Raw genomic sequence first — 19,618 nt, forward strand, 5'->3', positions numbered from 1 at the left:
TGGATTACAGGAGTGCCAAAATACAACTTATACAAAACAAATACAATTTAGGTAAAACAATAATAATATAATAAAATATTTTGCAGTGTCAAAACAGTACTAACTTTAAAACATTAGAGAACAGCCGTGCAGAAGAAAACTGAGCCTTTGTAAAAGCTTTACGAGGCATAACTAGTCCTCGCTTTAGATGAGCTCACAGAAATAGTAAATGTTTTATAACTTCCTGAATTAATCATGAATTACATGTTTATAAAGCATTTATTAACACACTGAGTAACTATTAAATAATAAGATGAATAAGTACATTTAAATAGTTTATTAATCCTTTACTTACACTTTCTAAATGATCCGATGAACCACTGACAACTCCTAAATAACTGGTTTGTATGATAAAATGATAAATTGATAATTTATAAAGTATGAAAATACAATTATTAAACACATTATAGATTATAAATCAAGAATAAAGCAGTTATAGCTGTATTTATAAACTTCCTGCCTATTAATGCTTTACAAATGATGAATTAACCATTTACTAATGCTTAACTAATGCTTCATAGCGTGTAGTTATTATAAAGTGTTACCAAATATGGTATTATTATTATTAAAAGACTGTCAATTTGCATAAACTGTTACACTAATTTAGAAAATGTTTTTATAAAAATGGGACGTTTTATGATTTTAAACGTTTCATTTAAAGGTACACTGTGTAACTTTTTTGTTCAAAATGTACATAATGAGCGAGTACATCATCTCCCAAACCGTGTTTTTGTCTCGTCATAAATCACTATGGCACGCATATATATTTGGAGTACTTATATTTGGACTAAGTTACATAGTGTACCTTAATTAAATAAAAATGACTTTTTAAAAATATTTTCAGTTTTTCATTCTAAACAAATAACCAACAAGTTACCAAATAGTGTACAAAATATGCTTTTTGTTAACCAATTACAAAGGGAAACTATGGCGCCCTCTACTGAATGGTGTTTTTTAACCTCAATCTCTTTTTATTTGTGTCCATGATACTGAAAAATGAATGATTATGTGATTATATTCACATCGAGATAATATTTGACAACATTTCAATGAATGTACATTGCACCCCAGCAAGAGGAATTTAAAGCACATCAATTCACAGAAGAAGAAAAAAACCCTCAAAAACTTGATGTCTATTTACAATAACTAAATGTCTTCCAGCCAGTTCACCTGGAAACTGTTAGGCTTAACCTGGACAGAAGAGCGGGCGGGCGAGTAGCCTCCTGATACTGACCTCTCAGCTCACTCAGAGGAAGTAATGTGTTCATTACAATGCAATTACAGACACTTACATGCCTCTGAGTGAAGTGCAGCGCTACTGAGAGGAGTCCGCACCAGTCCCCTGATGCTAACGCAACCCCGACCTTCCTATGTGTGTGTGTGCATTAATGCATGTGTGCTTGTGTTTAAATGTGTGTGCGCTTTTGTTTTTAGTCTGTCTGTAGGTGCAGAATGTACAGCTTCATGGGAGGAGGGCTGTTTTGTGCAGGAGTGGGCAATATACTCCTGATTGTTTCCACAGCAACAGATTATTGGATGCAGTACCGTCATTCAAACAACTACATGCATCAGGGGCTGTGGAGATACTGCACGCCGGGAAAATGCTTCACACACACCGACGGCATCGGTGAGATTTACAGTCCAGCAGAGACACACATGCACATTTGACTCGTGTTGTTAATCCCTAGACCTTCAATTCCACTTTGACTTCATTATCCATTACAAACAAGCTAACATGGCCTTTGACCTTCTGACTGTGTGTGTGTGTGTGTGTGTGTGTGTGTGTGTGTGTGTGTGTGTGTGTGTGTGTGTGTGTGTGTGTGTGTGTGTGTGTGTGTGTGTGTGTGTGTGTGTGTGTGTGTGTGTGTGTGTGTGTGTGTGTGTGTGTGTGTGTGTGTGTGTGTGTGTGTGTGTGTGTGTGTGTGTGTGTTCACAGCATACTGGGATGCTACACGAGCGTTCATGATCTTGTCTCTGTTGGCCTGCTTCTTTGGCATCATCATCGGTATTATGGCCTTCATCCACTACTCTTCCTTTGACCGCTTTGATAAAAGCTTTGCTGCAGGCATTCTGTTCTTCATCTCATGTAAGTTGCGTTTTCTTATTTTATATTAAATATTGAAATATGAGAACGTTTTGAGAGAATTCATCATTTAAATGCTGATTCAAATGTGATATTTTGTAAGGGTTTGCAAGTGCATGTAATCTGAGAAATGTTATTGTTTTGCTATTATAATTAAAGGGTTAGTTCACCCAAAAATTAAAATTAGCCCATGATTTACTCCCCCTCAAGCCATCCTTTATGACATTCTTCTTTCAGACGAATAAAATCGGAGTTAAATTTAAAAAGTCCTGGCTCTTCCCAGCTTTATAATGGGAGTGACTGTCGCTCTGTTTTTGAAGTCCATAAAAGTGCATCTATCCATCATAAAAGTGCATCCATCCATCATAAAAGTGCATCCATCCATCATAAAAGTGCATCTATCCATCATAAAACTGCATCCATACATCATAAAAGTGCATCTATCCATCATAAAAGTGCATCCATCCATCATAAAAGTGCATCTATCCATCATAAAAGTGCATCTATCCATCATACAAGTGCATCTATCATCATAAAAGTGCATCTATCCATCATAAAAGTGCATCCATCCATTATAAAAGTGCATCTATCCATTATAAAACTGCATCTATCCATCATAAAAGTGCATCTATCCATCATAAAAGTGCATCTATCATCATAAAAGTGCATCTATCCATCATAAAAGTGCATCCATCCATCATAAAAGTGCATCTATCCATCATAAAAGTGCATCTATCCATCATAAAAGTGCATCCATCAATCATAAAAGTGCATCTATCCATCATAAAAGTGCATCTATCATCATACAAGTGCATCCATCCATTATAAAAGTGCATCCATCCATCATAAAAGTGCATCTATCCATCATAAAAGTGCATCCATCCATCATAAAAGTGCACCTATCCAACATAAAAGAGCATCCATCCATCATAAAAGTGCATCTATTCATCATAAAAGTGCATCCATCCATTATAAAAGTGCATCCATTAATCATAAAAGGGCATCTATCCATCATAAAAGTGCATCTATCCATCATAAAAGTGCATCTATCCATCATAAAAGTGCATCCATCCATCATAAAAGTGCATCTATCCATCATAAAAGTGCATCCATCCATCATAAAAGTGCATCTATCCATCATAAAAGTGCATCCATCCATCATAAAAGTGCATCTATCCATCATAAAAGTGCATCCATCCATTATAAAAGTGCATCCATCAATCATAAAAGTGCATCTATCAATCATAAAGGTGCATCCATCCATCATAAAAGTGCATCTATCCATCATAAAAGTGCATCCATCCATCATAAAAGTGCATCTATCCATCATAAAAGTGCATCCATCCATTATAAAAGTGCATCTATCCATCATAAAAGTGCATCCATCCATTATAAAAGTGCATCCATCAATCATAAAAGTGCATCCATCAATCATAAAAGTGCATCTATCCATCATAAAAGTGCATCTATCCATCATAAAAGTGCATCTATCCATCATAAAACTGTTCCACATGGCTCCGGGGGGTTAATAAAGGCCTTCTGAAGCGAAGTGACGTTTGTGTAAGAAAAATATCCATATTTAAACCTTTATAAAGTAAATGATATAGCTCCCGGTTAATCGCCTTCCGTATTCAACCTACAGAAAAAGTGTAGCGCCTCTCACAGTTCAAAATGCTTACGCTACATCTGATGAGCGTAACTGGTGTGCAATGTCGTCAGACGTAGCGTAAGCATTTGGAACTGCGAGAGAAGATAATGCCATGTACACCAATAGGATGACTTTGGGGTGAGTAAATCATGGGCTAATTTTCATTTTTGGGTGAACTAACCTGCAATTTGTGGAGCATGGAAATTGTGATGTAGTGTTAAAAAGATATATTTTATCACATTTTATTTTTATTTAATCCTGCTTCTCTCCTTTTTCCCCACAAGGCTTCTTTGTGTTTCTGGCCATGGCTGTGTACACGGGCGTCACAATAAATTACTATGGTAAACGCTATGGTAACTGGAGGTTCTCCTGGTCTTACATCATTGGCTGGGTGTCTGTTGTGCTCACTTTCTTTTCAGGTAGTCGTTTCACTTTAGTCGTTTGTATTTTTCAAATAAAAATATTTGAATGTAGTGTATTATACATGCTCAACTAATATTATTAAGGGAGGTGAATTGCTTTTGTGAAGGGTTTATACTGAACTAAACAACACAAACTGTTTTTTTTCTTCTTCAATTAATGTGGTTGTTTTTGTCTTTATTTAGGTATTTTCTATATGTGCGCATACCGGATGCATGAATGCCCCAGAAACTCGAATCCTCACTAGAAGACTGGGCTTTATCACCAATATTGGAAGCCACTTTAGAAACATCATTAGGTCATGAAAAAAAGAAGAAAGCTAATTTTAAATAAAGATGTGTAACTGTGTGAACACTTACAATCTTTTTTTTTCTGTCTATATTATGAAAAGCTGCACAAATCAACTGGCGGACAATCAAATTAAAAAACATTAAAAAATAATATAATTCCTTATTTCTCCTTCAATTCATGTGTTTCTTTTGTTCCTTCTTTCTTTAAAACAACGGGGTTCCATGTAGAATACAAGTGGTTGTGTTTAATTGATCAGATCATTTTCGAGCTTTTTAATGGTACTTCGTGTGAGTAAAGTATCAAACTATATTTTAGGATACATAAGGACTTGGCATTCCACAATAAGCTGGTCTAGTAGGTAAACTGCTCTATAAGATGCGCGAGCTAATGCCACAAGCTTCTTACAGAAAAGCACCACTTAGGTGTGACGCATGGCGTGCTGTCCCCCAATTTCACTTGATTAAATGGCTATTAAAAGCTGCTTAACTGCCTCTGCATGGGTGCGGATTCTATCGACTTCTCAAGTAAAGGCGATTCCATCACCATTAGTACATTTACTTTCGCGTTTTGCCATAAAATCAAGTAGTTTCCGTGAATCGTTAGCAGGTGCCAGTTAACAAAAAAAAATCAGTAATATTTGCATACAGCGCACGAAATAATTTTTTATCGATATTTTATTTTGTTTTCAATAGATAAATTACGTTTGTGAATATATGGCAAATTTTCCTTGCTTTGGCCATAAACCCCACAAAATGGTTAGTTTAAAACAAAACAAAAAGCTGTATACTGTAGACTACAAAGACAAACAAGACCATTGCTTGCGTTCAAGGGTGGCTCGAAACTCATTAAAACCGAGCAACTGTGATGTATTGTAATTTCGAGGATCTCGTCTCTTCGTAGTGGCCTACTAATGAAGCCATGTTTCATATTCGCAGGAATACTGTTTTCATGACCAATTGAATCCAGTAATTAATTTGTTCTAACCCATCTGATCAAATGGAAATCCTGCGGTCGAGGATTACTACTTTCGCTCTAACATCCAACCTAATTACCTAATAGCATTGCTGCAAGACTTCTGCCAATAATGAAACACTTTTGCCATTAGCCCCCGTGATTGCAGATGTGATGACAACACGATATCAACAAATTACCGCTCCATCAGTTGAGACGGAACTGAAGCACACTTGTATCCTCGCAGATTTCAATATCTACAATTAAATCCCAATTCATAGAAGCCCTGTTGCCCTGTACCGTAACATGAAATAATAATACAAAATTATAGGCCTACCACACACAGCATACATGTTCCCTCACCAAGAAAAAAAGACATTAGAGCGACAGACAGTTCTCCACGAAACACCATTACTTCAGCAGGTCTGTTAGAAAATAGCTTTTTACCTTTTCACTAAATTGCTAAGCGGTTAACTTTATGATTGGTAAAAACTCCCCCCATAAATTGTTTGTTTTGTTGGGTTATTTAAAGTTTTTTCTGGCTATAGCCTAGACAAAATTCAGGGTTAGCCATGCCGCGCTAGCGAAGAAATTTTAAATATTAACGGTCGTAACTGACAGAAGCGGCGGGGAAAACCATTTCAAATGTATAACGTTGTTTAAACGAACACGTGATTGTTTGTTTTTTTATTTAGTGTTATTTAATTCGTTTTTTTTAGTAAATAAATGCTCGTTATAGCATTCGTAACAGACACAAGTTGAAACTGATTAAAATAAAGCCTATAACAAGTTTCTTTAAATTCCAACCACAATTAATTATGTTGCGCTATTTTAAACTTTTTGAGTTAATCCAACTCAAGCATTTAAATAGTAACGGTCGCAACTGACATACCGAGTCACTGTAAACAATTTCAAATGTGTAGCCTAAATAAACACGTGATTGTTTTTTTTTTTAATGTATTATTTTAATTCGGTTATTTTAACAATAGGCCTACAGAACTCGCGAAGAAATATACATCGTTATACAGACGTTTTATTCCAGCCACAATTATTTCTTATGTTGGGTCATTTTAAACTTTTGAGATAATCCAACAAACTGTTAAATCAGAGCCGGCGGAGACCATTTAAATTGTAACGGTCGTAACAGACGCTTCAAATGGATTGTAACAGGTGCATGCCGTGCATTATTCGGAGTTCTTTAAACGCTATCAGCCAGTGTTAGTCCTTTGTTAAGGTTCTTGACAGGTCCACGCGCCTTTTAAGCCAGTGTACAGTGAAAGTGCAGGCTTATGTCTGAGTGACTGTTGCGGGAACAGGGCTCTTGTAGCGAGGCTTTTTCAGCACCACGGGGAGCGACCCGGCCGCTCCTCCCGCCCCCTGCATAATTAATCCATAAAGAACTCATTCAATCCTCCGCCCAGCCGTCTCGCTATTGGCTGAGTGCTAATCTACTTCCTGATTTGCTGCTGTCAGTCTCGATCCAGATAAATAGTAATGTACCTGTAGCGGCGTGCACAGGTTGCCAACGAGACTACGTTTCCGCTTTAGTCCTGAAGACTGGGACCAACCGAGTGATTTTGTTTTGTCTGGCATCTTAAGCCTCACGGATTGCCCGTGTTTTCTACATAAAAAGTTTTGAAATGAATCTGAACTACACATCTCCGGTCCCACAGATGCCGACTCAAAGGTCAACGTCGTTCTTCATTGAAGATATTTTACTACATAAGCCTAAACCTTTGCGAGAGGTGTTTCCCTCGCCCTTTTCAAACTCTCTTGCCTCCCGGATGCCTCTTTTAGAGTATGGATATCCCCTTATGCCTACGCCGATCCTGGCTCCTCATCCGCATCACCCGCTACACAAACCCGAACACCATCCGTACTTTTTCGCATCCGGTAAGTAGCCCTACTTTTCCATTCAAACATTTATGTGACGAAATAATGCATATTATGACCGCGTTTTTGTGCATTTAATGGTGCTCACAAATTGCTGCATTTCTTGTCTGTGTGTCTATGAGCGGAAGATATGACCGATAAACATCTAAAAATCACGCAGGCCTACATGCCAGTTAATATATTAAAAAGCATTCCATAAACTCTTCATTTTTTAGTAAATTCGTAAAGTGGAAAAAATAGGGCTGTTCTGCAAATTTAGGTTAACATTTAGTTCATCTAAATGTAATTCATGTGGTAAAATTGGTTCAATCAATTTGACGTTTGCCCCAATGACTAGAATTATTAATAGAATTATTTCTAATGGTAGGAAAAAAAATCATCCATGGTAACAATTGTACGTATTTTTTACAATACAAGGTGATATTCGTAGATTAAAGAACCATGTACCAAATAACAAACTATTTGTAATTGATAGGCCTACTGTATGATTTTTATTTATTAAATCATCTATCGATTTAAAAAAAAAAAAAAAAATTCCCCAATCTATTTAATTTTTTTATTTAAAAAAAAAATGTTTTAAAATATTTTTTCTAACTTATATTTTAACTCACTTGCGTCGTTTAAAAGCAGTTGAAATATAAACATAAGGCTGCAAGATATTAACGAATATGTATTAAAGATTATCAATATGTTTCCCATGCCAAAGGAATGCAGATGCCTGCGTTATTCCAGCATCATCCGGAGTTACCAGGGAAGCACTGCAGACGCAGAAAGGCCAGAACAGTGTTCTCAGACTCACAGTTATCAGGACTGGAGAAGAGGTTCGAGATCCAGAGGTATCTGTCCACACCTGAGCGCGTGGAGCTGGCGACGGCGCTCAGTCTATCGGAAACACAGGTAATGGCGTTAAACGCGGTTCAACATTTCCAAGATCTTATCCGTGTTCGCATCCGATTTATGAGAGTTCATTAAGGCTTATGCATCGTTTGCCTCACGCAGGTAAAGACGTGGTTTCAGAACCGGAGGATGAAGCATAAAAAGCAGCTGAGGAAAACACAAGACGACCAGAAAACCCCGACTGATGTCGACAGATCGCTGGAGAACACGAGCGAGAGCGAAATGCACGAGAAAAGCACAGACGGTAAAAACGGCATGAGCCCGGACAGATACACGCTGGACGACAATGAAGATGATGTCGATATTGAAGATGACATTTGCTCTCCTGAACATTTACTCTAGTATTATCACCCCCACGAGCAACACAAATATTAATTACAATCTTTTAGATAGGAAATTATATATAGTTTTTTTAATTTTTATTTTGAAAACATCTACTGTTCAAGCGCTTAAGATTTTTTTTTTTGGACAGCTGAAGGACATAAAAATGATGCGTGTGTATTCAGCATTATTATTATTATTATTACTATTATCATTTATCACATGGATTTGTGTCTGACGAGCATTTTTGTAAATGTGGAATGAATGGTACGTAATGTACTGACTGTAAATAGATTTATGATATTTACTTGATAAATAATCATTCAAGAGATGTAACAATTAATTTTCATTCCAATTGAAGTGTAACATTTTACATTTTCAGCACTTTCGCGGGACGATATTGGTTGTTTGGCACGTGGACTGACATATTTATGAACTCGAAAACTGTGACTTGTCATTTGTTATAACAAATAATGTATATAAACGATGTACATTGAGTGAATTATCTAAGACAATTCTTAAACGAGCTGCGTCTTCTTTCTTTGTGCTTTGAAAGCTTTTGAATTCAACATTTCATTAAATTTATGAAAGCTGCGCGTTATCACAATTTCGAGCACTGCACTCTTTAAAATACATAAAGGTTCTTTATTGTCATCGATGGTTAAGATCCTTTAACATCCTTGGAATCCATTGCACAAAATATTCTTTACAGTGGAAACAGTTCTTTGGATTATTATTGTTTTTCACAATGAGAGAGAAAACCCCCTTTTGAAACTTGTATTTTTAAGTACAGAGTAACGAATGGTCCTGGTTATCACATAACAACAGTAATAATAACATTAACAAAATAAGAGTAATATTGGCCAAATAAAAATAAATAAGCGCATGGAATAAAATCCATCGATTGTCAATAAACAACTGCTTGCATCAAAGCTACAAAATTCTAGATTTAGCTCTGCTTTTTGTTTCTCATGTATTATTCCTTTATTGAGCTTTTCCTTATTATTTATAAAGACTTAATACATAAATATAAATAAATAATGGGACTGCGTCACTTTAAATTAATACTGGGCTCAACCGTGCAGCAGATCTGAGCCCGAATGTATGATGAGCATATTTTTGTATTGTGGGTTTGGCGGTGAGAACATTGGAATTGTTCTCGGACAATCGACAGACATCAATTTGTCATTTGTAAACTCACATTGTATATATTATTGATTATTCCTTCACATGTGACATGTTAAAATCAGTTGTATAACGTCTGTACTGACTCAGACTGGGATTGGTATTTAAAATAGGTATTGGCAATTAAAAAAACAAACAAACTTGGCCTGCATTTAATGCTGCCTTCACGTGCTTCACGGAAATGTCCTACTTCCCACTTCTGAAGTCGTGATAACGAGCTCATCGCATTCAAAATTTGACTTGAGAGGGCAATTTGACTGGGAAACTAGTATTTACGTTCATGATAGCACGTGAAGGCAGCATAATTACACAAATGTAGGCCTACCTTTTGCAGTTTAGTCATTCATTATTCGTTTAACGAGAATTTTTGTTCGTTATTAGGCCTACTCACATTTCCGTCTTTGTAGCGCAGTCTCCAACCGTCAATTTCACGAAAGAGCGGGCGCGGTCATTGTAACTTGAATGTGTCTGGCTTCCGGTGTCATTCCCTTTCAGTTATTTTACCTGTACAAAAAACATTCCGTTGTACTGCTTTATATTGCAAACTTTTAACGGTTATCATATTTTAATTGAATTATCAAAAACACATGTATGTAGCACAGATATAGGCCTATGGGTTTACCGTTCACTGCACTTTGTTATTCGTCTAGTTGTTTACCTACAGGCGAGAATGGGAGGTCTTAAAAATAGTTTACTTCCGCGTTGCAAAATAAGATGGATAATAACGAGATAAAACAAGGATGTTTTCTGAGGTGATGTAGGCTACCGTGCGACGCAAACAGCGATCGCGAAAGCTGTTGCTATGGTTACTTATTCACTCAACCCCGATTTCTGTTCGCGAAAACGTCGTTGACACGATATGTGTAAAATAAATAATGATACTTTTTTTTAAACTTTTGGCCATACCCACACACATTCCTCATAATTCGCTCTCCTTTTTTGATAAAAAATGTATTTACTAAAAGTATACTTTGCGACTCAACAGGTGTCGTAAAATAACCAGATATTAATTTCTATGAACATTCAACGTTAACACGTGTATTAAGGGGTTGCTCGCATTTATTTGTATAGCGTTTACGGCAACAGGCCTTTTTTTTTTTACTCTAACAGGGTATGTGGCACACTTCCATCCTTTGAAAAGCAATTCATGTCGTTTTGAAAACGTGATTCTGATTTAGCCGGGGGAAATAAAACACTGCAAGAGAATAGGCCGTGCGGAAGGTGATCAATTAAAAGATTAAGCGTTTTGCAACACATGGACGCATCTGCATGTTGCTCTAATAGCAGAGCCATCAGCTCATTTTCAGGGGCCTGCCGCCTCCTTCAGCACTGTCCGCAGATCAAAGCCTGCCTCAGTCTCCCAATCTGTAAAAAGGGATGCTAATTCAACCTCCTTCATGTGCGGTTGAGAGAGACCCCTTCAATTAACCGATTTCAATGGCAGGAAACAGAGAGAGAGAGGAGAAAAAAGATGCAAAGAGAGTCGGTCTGGAAAGGCAACATTTCTCATTAATTCAAAAGGTCCAGCATTTATTAGCCTCGCCTCTGAGGCTTAACACTGGAAACGCAGAGTATCAAAGCAGACATGATGGGTTAAATAGAGGCTATAATCTAATTAAAATATTACATAGGAGTAAATAGCTCTTTGATAACGATCTAAAGCTTCCATTAAAGAAATAGGTGCTTGAGCTTGTTTTAGGGGGAAAATTATCACTTTAAAATACAGAAAACAAGTTTGTGGGCTCTAATAAGGGAGGCTTCAAAGTGTCATCCTTATTTGACCTATTTTTTTCTCTCAGTGAAAGAAAAGGGCAGGCGAAAGTGGATATAATCAGACTAATAGCCGGGAACTGACAGAAAACGGCACGTTACACTGGGTTAATGGTGCATCCAGGTGTGCTTGAAGAGATTGGTGCTCTTGTGCACAGGCCTATTGAAACAAGGGGAAAATGGCAGGATAATGCAAAGCCAAGCAACAAAACCCCACAGCATTTCAATCCGGATTTCTTTATATATCCAAAAATTGTTTCTGGAATCAGTCCGCGGTGGATTATGCGCTACACACCTGTTCCAGTGCTTTGCAGATGAGCGGGATTACAAGAAATATCGTTGTTTATATATACAGTACACACAAAGTTCAAGCTAGGATAAGTAAGGATTCTGTAAAAGTGCAATGGACAGAAGTCGTATATGCGTGAGGCTTCTAAAGGCTTTAGATTAAATGGCATGAATGGTTCTGAAGCGAGCCACGGCACGTTTCTCATCCTCGTGCCGTCTCAACATCTCCAGAGTGGCCAGATGGATTGGGTCCGTTTCCTGCAGATATTGGGGCTGCTCTCTGGGTCTGTCCTTTGAGTTTGGAGGGGGTTTGGGCTTTGCGATAGTTTTGGCATATTCTAAAGCCTGGTCAAAATAAGATTGCAAAAATTAATTTAATATCCACATGAAGGTTATGGCCACAATTTAAATATTTTATAAATAATAAACAATAAAGGAATAAATTATGACATATACAAACGTAAATCGCTCTGGGTGCAAGATATATGATTCATGGATTAAAAGGATAGGTGACCCAAAAATGAAAATTCTGTCATGAATTACTCCCCCTCATGTCGTTGCAAACCCGCAAGACTTTTGTTCATCTTCGGAACACAAATGAAGATCTTTTTGATGTAATCTGAGAGCTTTCTGTCCCTCCGTTGACAGCTACGCAACTACCACTGCTTCAAAAAGTTCATAAAGAGATCGTAAAACTAATCCATATTAATTAAGCGGTTTAATCAAGAACCAATGAGGTTTATTCTCGTGTTACGCAGCACGTTTGAGCTTCTGTAAGAACCAATGAGGTTCATTCTCGTGTTGCGCAGCACGTTTGAGCTTCCTCAAGAACCAATGAGGTTCATTCTCGTGTTACGCAGCACGTTTGAGCTCCCTCAAGAACCAATGAGGTTCATTCTCGTGTTACGCAGCACGTTTGAGCTTCCTCAAGAACCAATGAGGTTCATTCTCGTGTTACGCAGCACGTTTGAGCTTCCTCGAGAACCAATGAGGTTCATTCTCGTGTTACGCGACACGTTTGAGCTTCAGCAAGAACCAATGGGGTTCATTCTCGTGTTACGCAGCATGTTTGAGCTTCTGTAAGAACCAATGAGGTTCATTCTCGTGTTACGCAGCACGTTTGAGCTTCAGCAAGAACCAATGAGGTTCATTCTCGTGTTACGCAGCACGTTTGAGCTTCAGCAAGAACCAATGAGGTTCATTCTCGTGTTACGCAGCACGTTTGAGCTTCAGCAAGAACCAATGAGGTTCATTCTCATGTTACGCAGCATGTTTGAGCTTCAGCAAGAACCAATGAGGTTCATTCTCGTGTTACGCAGCACGTTTGAGCTTCAGCAAGAACCAATGAGGTTCATTCTCGTGTTACGCAGCATGTTTGAGCTTCAGCAAGAACCAATGAGGTTCATTCTCGTGTTACGCAGCATGTTTGAGCTTCAGCAAGAACCAATGAGGTTAATTCTCATATTACGCAGCACGTTTGAGCTTCTGTAAGAACCAATGAGGTTAATTCTCATATTACGCAGCACGTTTGAGCTTCTGTAAGAACCAATGAGGTTCATTCCCGTGTTACGCGGCACGTTTGAGCTTCAGCAAGAACCAATGAGGTTCATTCTCGTGTTACGCGGCACGTTTGAGCTTCAGGAGGAACCAATGAGGTTAATTCTCGTATTACGCAGCACGTTTGAGCTTCTGCAAGAACCAATGAGGTTCATTCTCGTGTTACGCAGCACGTTTGAGCTTCAGCAAGAACCAATGAGGTTCATTCTCGTGTTACGCAGCACGTTTGAGCTTCAGCAAGAACCAATGAGGTTCATTCTCGTGTTACGCGGCACGTTTGAGCTTCAGGAGGAACCAATGAGGTTAATTCTCGTATTACGCAGCACGTTTGAGCTTCAGCAAGAACCAATGAGGTTCATTCTCGTGTTACGCAGCACGTTTGAGCTTCAGCAAGAACCAATGAGGTTCATTCTCGTGTTACGCAGCACGTTTGAGCTTCCTCAAGAACCAATGAGGTTCATTCTCGTGTTACGCAGCACGTTTGAGCTTCCTCGAGAACCAATGAGGTTCATTCTCGTGTTACGCGGCACGTTTGAGCTTCAGCGAGAACCAATGAGGTTCATTCTCGTGTTACGCAGCACGTTTGAGATTCAGCGAGAACCAATGAGGTTAATTCTCGTGTTACGCAGCACGTTTGAGCTTCAGCAAGAGCCAATGAGGTTCATTCTCGTGTTTCGTAGCACGTTTGAGCTTCAGCAAGAACCAATGAGGTTCATTCTCGTGTTACGCAGCACGTTTGAGCTTCCTCGAGAACCAATGAGGTTCATTCTCGTGTTACGCAGCACGTTTGAGCTTCAGCGAGAACCAATGAGGTTAATTCTCGTGTTACGCAGCACGTTTGAGCTTCAGCAAGAGCCAATGAGGTTCATTCTCGTGTTTCGTAGCACGTTTGAGCTTCAGCGAGAACCAATGAGGTTAATTCTCGTGTTACGCAGCACGTTTGAGCTTCCTCGAGAACCAATGAGGTTCATTCTCGTGTTACCCAGCACGTTTGAGCTTCAGCAAGAACCAATGAGGTTCATTCTCGTGTTACGCAGCACGTTTGAGCTTCTGCAAGAACCAATGAGGTTCATTCTTGTGTTACGCAGCACGTTTGAGCTTCTGCAAGAACCAATGAGGTTCATTCTTGTGTTACGCAGCACGTTTGAGCTTCTGTAAGAACCAATGAGGTTCATTCTCGTGTTACGCAGCACATTTGAGCTTCTGTAAGAACCAATGAGGTTCATTCTCGTGTTACGCAGCACGTTTGAGCTTCAGCAAGAACCAATGAGGTTCATTCTCATGTTACGCAGCACGTTTGAACTTCCTCAAGAACCAATGAGGTTCATTCTTGTGTTACGCAGCACATTTGAGCTTCAGCAAGAACCAATGAGGTTCATTCTCGTGTTACGCAGCAGGTTTGAGCTTCTGCAAGAACCAATGAGGTTCATTCTCGTGTTACGCAGCACGTTTGAGCTTCTGTAAAAACCAATGAGGTTCATTCTCGTGTTACGCAGCACGTTTGAGCTTCAGCAAGAACCAATGAGGTTCATTCTCATGTTACGCAGCACGTTTGAGCTTCAGCAAGAACCAATGAGGTTCATTCTTGTGTTACGCAGCACGTTTGAGCTTCCTCAAGAACCAATGAGGTTCATTCTCATGTTACGCAGCACGTTTGAGCTTCCTCAAGAACCAATGAGATTCATTCTTGTGTTACGCAGCACGTTTGAGCTTCAGCAAGAACCAATGAGGTTCATTCTCGTGTTACGCAGCACGTTTGAGCTTCCTCAAGAACCAATGAGGTTCATTCTCGTGTTACGCAGCACGTTTGAGCTTCAGCAAGAACCAATGAGGTTCATTCTCGTGTTACGCGGCACGTTTGAGCTTCAGGAGGAACCAATGAGGTTAATTCTCGTATTACGCAGCACGTTTGAGCTTCAGCAAGAACCAATGAGGTTCATTCTCGTGTTACGCAGCACGTTTGAGCTTCAGCAAGAACCAATGAGGTTCATTCTCGTGTTACGCAGCACGTTTGAGCTTCCTCAAGAACCAATGAGGTTCATTCTCGTGTTACGCAGCACGTTTGAGCTTCCTCGAGAACCAATGAGGTTCATTCTCGTGTTACGCGACACGTTTGAGCTTCAGCAAGAACCAATGAGGTTCATTCTCGTGTTACGCAGCACGTTTGAGCTTCAGCAAGAACCAATGAGGTTTATTCTCGTGTTACGCAGCACGTTTGAGCTTCCTCGAGAACCAATGAGGTTCATTCTCGTGTTACGCGGCACGTTTGAGCTTCAGCGAGAACCAATGAGGTTCATTCTCGTGTTACGCAGCACGTTTGAGATTCAGCGAGAACCAATGAGGTTAATTCTCGTGTTACGCAGCACGTTTGAGCTTCAGCAAGAGCCAATGAGGTTCATTCTCGTGTTTCGTAGCACGTTTGAGCTTCAGCAAGAACCAATGAGGTTCATTCTCGTGTTACGCAGCACGTTTGAGCTTCCTCGAGAACCAATGAGGTTCATTCTCGTGTTACGCAGCACGTTTGAGCTTCAGCGAGAACCAATGAGGTTCATTCTCGTGTTACGCAGCACGTTTGAGCTTCAGCAAGAACCAATGAGGTTCATTCTCATGTTACGCAGCACGTTTGAGCTTCCTCAAGAACCAATGAGGTTCATTCTTGTGTTACGCAGCACGTTTGAGCTTCCTCAAGAACCAATGAGGTTCATTCTCGTGTTACGCAGCACGTTTGAGCTTCAGGAGGAACCAATGAGGTTCATTCTCGTGTTACGCAGCACGTTTGAGCTTCCTCAAGAAACACTGAGATTCATTCTCGTGTTACGCAGCACGTTTGAGCTTCAGGAGGAACCAATGAGGTTCATTCTCGTGTTACGGAGCACGTTTGAGCTTCCTCAAGAAACAGTGAGATTCATTCTTGTGTTACGCAACACGTTTGAGCTTCAGCGAGAACCAATGAGGTTAATTCTCGTGTTACGCAGCACGTTTGAGCTTCCTCGAGAACCAATGAGGTTAATTCTCGTGTTACCCAGCACGTTTGAGCTTCAGCAAGAACCAATGAGGTTCATTCTCGTGTTACGCAGCACGTTTGAGCTTCTGCAAGAACCAATGAGGTTCATTCTTGTGTTACGCAGCACGTTTGAGCTTCTGTAAGAACCAATGAGGTTCATTCTCGTGTTACGCAGCACATTTGAGCTTCTGTAAGAACCAATGAGGTTCATTCTCGTGTTACGCAGCACGTTTGAGCTTCAGCAAGAACCAATGAGGTTCATTCTCATGTTACGCAGCACGTTTGAGCTTCCTCGAGAACCAATGAGGTTCATTCTTGTGTTACGCAGCACGTTTGAGCTTCAGCAAGAACCAATGAGGTTCATTCTCGTGTTACGCAGCACGTTTGAGCTTCAGCAAGAACCAATGAGGTTCATTCTCGTGTTACGCAGCAGGTTTCAGCTTCTGCAAGAACCAATGAGGTTCATTCTCGTGTTACGCAGCACGTTTGAGCTTCAGCAAGAACCAATGAGGTTCATTCTCATGTTACGCAGCACGTTTGAGCTTCCTCAAGAACCAATGAGGTTCATTCTTGTGTTACGCAGCACGTTTGAGCTTCCTCAAGAACCAATGAGGTTCATTCTCGTGTTACGCAGCACGTTTGAGCTTCAGGAGGAACCAATGAGGTTCATTCTCGTGTTACGCAGCACGTTTGAGCTTCCTCAAGAACCAATGAGGTTCATTCTCATATTACGCAGCACGTTTGAGCTTCAGGAGGAACCAATGAGGTTCATTCTTGTGTTACGCAACACGTTTGAGCTTCAGCAAGAACCAATGAGGTTCATTCTCATATTACGCAGCACGTTTGAGCTTCTGTAAGAACCAATGAGGTTCATTCCCGTGTTACGCAGCACGTTTGAGCTTCTGCAAGAACCAATGAGGTTCATTCTCATGTTACGCGGCACGTTTGAGCTTCAGCAAGAACCAATGAGGTTCATTCTCGTATTACGCAGCACGTTTGAGCTTCAGGAAGAACCAATGAGGTTCATTCTCGTGTTACGCAGCACGTTTGAGCTTCTGCAAGAACCATTGAGGTTCATTCTCGTGTTACGCAGCACATTTGAGCTTCAGCAAGAACCAATGAGGTTAATTCTCGTGTTACGCAGCATGTTTGAGCTTCAGGAAGAACCAATGAGGTTCATTCTCGTGTTACGCAGCACGTTTGAGCTTCTGTAAGAACCAATGAGGTTCATTCTCGTATTACGCAGCACGTTTGAGCTTCCTCAAGAACCAATGAGGTTCATTCTCGTGTTACGCAGCACGTTTGAGCTTCAGGAGGAACCAATGAGGTTCATTCTCGTGTTACGGAGCACGTTTGAGCTTCCTCAAGAAACAGTGAGATTCATTCTTGTGTTACGCAACACGTTTGAGCTTCAGCAAGAACCAATGAGGTTCATTCTCATATTACGCAGCACGTTTGAGCTTCTGTAAGAACCAATGAGGTTCATTCCCGTGTTACGCAGCACGTTTGAGCTTCTGCAAGAACCAATGAGGTTCATTCTCATGTTACGCGGCACGTTTGAGCTTCAGCGAGAACCAATGAGGTTTATTCTCGTGTTACGCAGCACGTTTGAGCTTCAGCAAGAACCAATGAGGTTCATTCTCATGTTACGCGGCACGTTTGAGCTTCAGCAAGAACCAATGAGGTTCATTCTCGTGTTACGCGGCACGTTTGAGCTTCAGGAGGAACCAATGAGGTTCATTCTCGTATTACGCAGCACGTTTGAGCTTCAGGAAGAACCAATGAGGTTCATTCTCGTGTTACGCAGCACGTTTGAGCTTCTGCAAGAACCATTGAGGTTCATTCTCGTGTTACGCAGCATGTTTGAGCTTCAGCAAGAACCAATGAAGTTTATTCTCGTGTTATGCAGCACGTTTGAGCTTCTGTAAGAACCAATGAGGTTCATTCTCATGTTACGCTGCACGTTTGAGCTTCTGTAAGAACCAATGAGGTTCATTCTCGTGTTACGCAGCATGTTTGAGCTTCTGTAAGAACCAATGAAGTTTATTCTCGTGTTATGCAGCACGTTTGAGCTTCTGTAAGAACCAATGAGGTTCATTCTCATGTTACGCTGCACGTTTGAGCTTCTGTAAGAACCAATGAGGTTCATTCTCATGTTACGCAGCAAGTTTGAGCTTCCTCAAGAACCAATGAGGTTCATTCTCGTGTTACGCAGCACGTTTGAGCTTCTGCCAGAACCAATGAGGTTCATTCTCGTGTTACGCAGCACGTTTGAGCTTCCTCAAGAACCAATGAGGTTAATTCTCGTGTTACGCAGCACGTTTGAGCTTCCTCAAGAACCAATGAGGTTCATTCTCGTGTTACGCAGCACGTTTGAGCTTCAGCAAGAACCAATGAGGTTCATTCTCGTGTTACGCGGCACGTTTGAGCTTCAGGAGGAACCAATGAGGTTAATTCTCGTATTACGCAGCACGTTTGAGCTTCAGCAAGAACCAATGAGGTTCATTCTCGTGTTACGCAGCACGTTTGAGCTTCAGCAAGAACCAATGAGGTTCATTCTCGTGTTACGCAGCACGTTTGAGCTTCAGCAAGAACCAATGAGGTTCATTCTCGTGTTACGCAGCACGTTTGAGCTTCCTCAAGAACCAATGAGGTTCATTCTCGTGTTACGCAGCACGTTTGAGCTTCCTCGAGAACCAATGAGGTTCATTCTCGTGTTACGCGACACGTTTGAGCTTCAGCAAGAACCAATGAGGTTCATTCTCGTGTTACGCAGCACGTTTGAGCTTCAGCAAGAACCAATGAGGTTCATTCTCGTGTTACGCAGCACGTTTGAGCTTCCTCGAGAACCAATGAGGTTCATTCTCGTGTTACGCGGCACGTTTGAGCCTCAGCGAGAACCAATGAGGTTCATTCTCGTGTTACGCAGCACGTTTGAGATTCAGCGAGAACCAATGAGGTTAATTCTCGTGTTACGCAGCACGTTTGAGCTTCAGCAAGAGCCAATGAGGTTCATTCTCGTGTTTCGTAGCACGTTTGAGCTTCAGCAAGAACCAATGAGGTTCATTCTCGTGTTACGCAGCACGTTTGAGCTTCCTCGAGAACCAATGAGGTTCATTCTCGTGTTACGCAGCACGTTTGAGCTTCAGCGAGAACCAATGAGGTTCATTCTCGTGTTACGCAGCACGTTTGAGCTTCAGCAAGAACCAATGAGGTTCATTCTCATGTTACGCAGCACGTTTGAGCTTCCTCAAGAACCAATGAGGTTCAT

General features: G+C 40.4%; 3 protein-coding genes across 3 annotated transcripts in view; 2 read left to right on the forward strand and 1 right to left on the reverse strand.

The window, feature by feature from the left end:
• Positions 1-1,491: 1,491 nt before the first annotated feature.
• On the forward strand, positions 1,492-4,437 carry lim2.1 (lens intrinsic membrane protein 2.1; the record flags this gene model as incomplete). The annotated part of the gene is made up of 4 exons (XM_079804867.1): positions 1,492-1,666; positions 1,976-2,125; positions 4,055-4,189; positions 4,376-4,437. The coding sequence occupies 4 exons, from the start codon at positions 1,492-1,494 to the stop codon at positions 4,435-4,437; spliced, it is 522 nt and encodes a 173-aa protein (XP_079660993.1).
• A 2,635-nt stretch (positions 4,438-7,072) lies between these two features.
• bsx (brain-specific homeobox) lies at positions 7,073-8,564 on the forward strand (the record flags this gene model as incomplete). The annotated part of the gene is made up of 3 exons (XM_079804975.1): positions 7,073-7,325; positions 8,032-8,222; positions 8,325-8,564. 3 exons carry the CDS (start codon positions 7,073-7,075, stop codon positions 8,562-8,564), a joined length of 684 nt encoding a protein of 227 aa, XP_079661101.1.
• Positions 8,565-11,945: 3,381 nt separating this feature from the next.
• The window catches only part of jhy (junctional cadherin complex regulator), a gene marked incomplete at both ends in the record, with an annotated part of 31,474 nt that continues 23,801 nt past the window's right edge, over positions 11,946-19,618 (reverse strand). Inside the window, one exon of the mRNA XM_079805226.1 lies at positions 11,946-12,131. Within this exon, the coding sequence (XP_079661352.1) occupies positions 11,946-12,131 (186 nt within the window). The remainder of the gene's footprint in view (positions 12,132-19,618) is intronic.

The sequence above is a fragment of the Gobio gobio genome (assembly GCF_949357685.1).
Source record: "Gobio gobio genome assembly, chromosome: 22".
Taxonomy (NCBI): Eukaryota; Metazoa; Chordata; class Actinopteri; order Cypriniformes; family Gobionidae; genus Gobio; species Gobio gobio.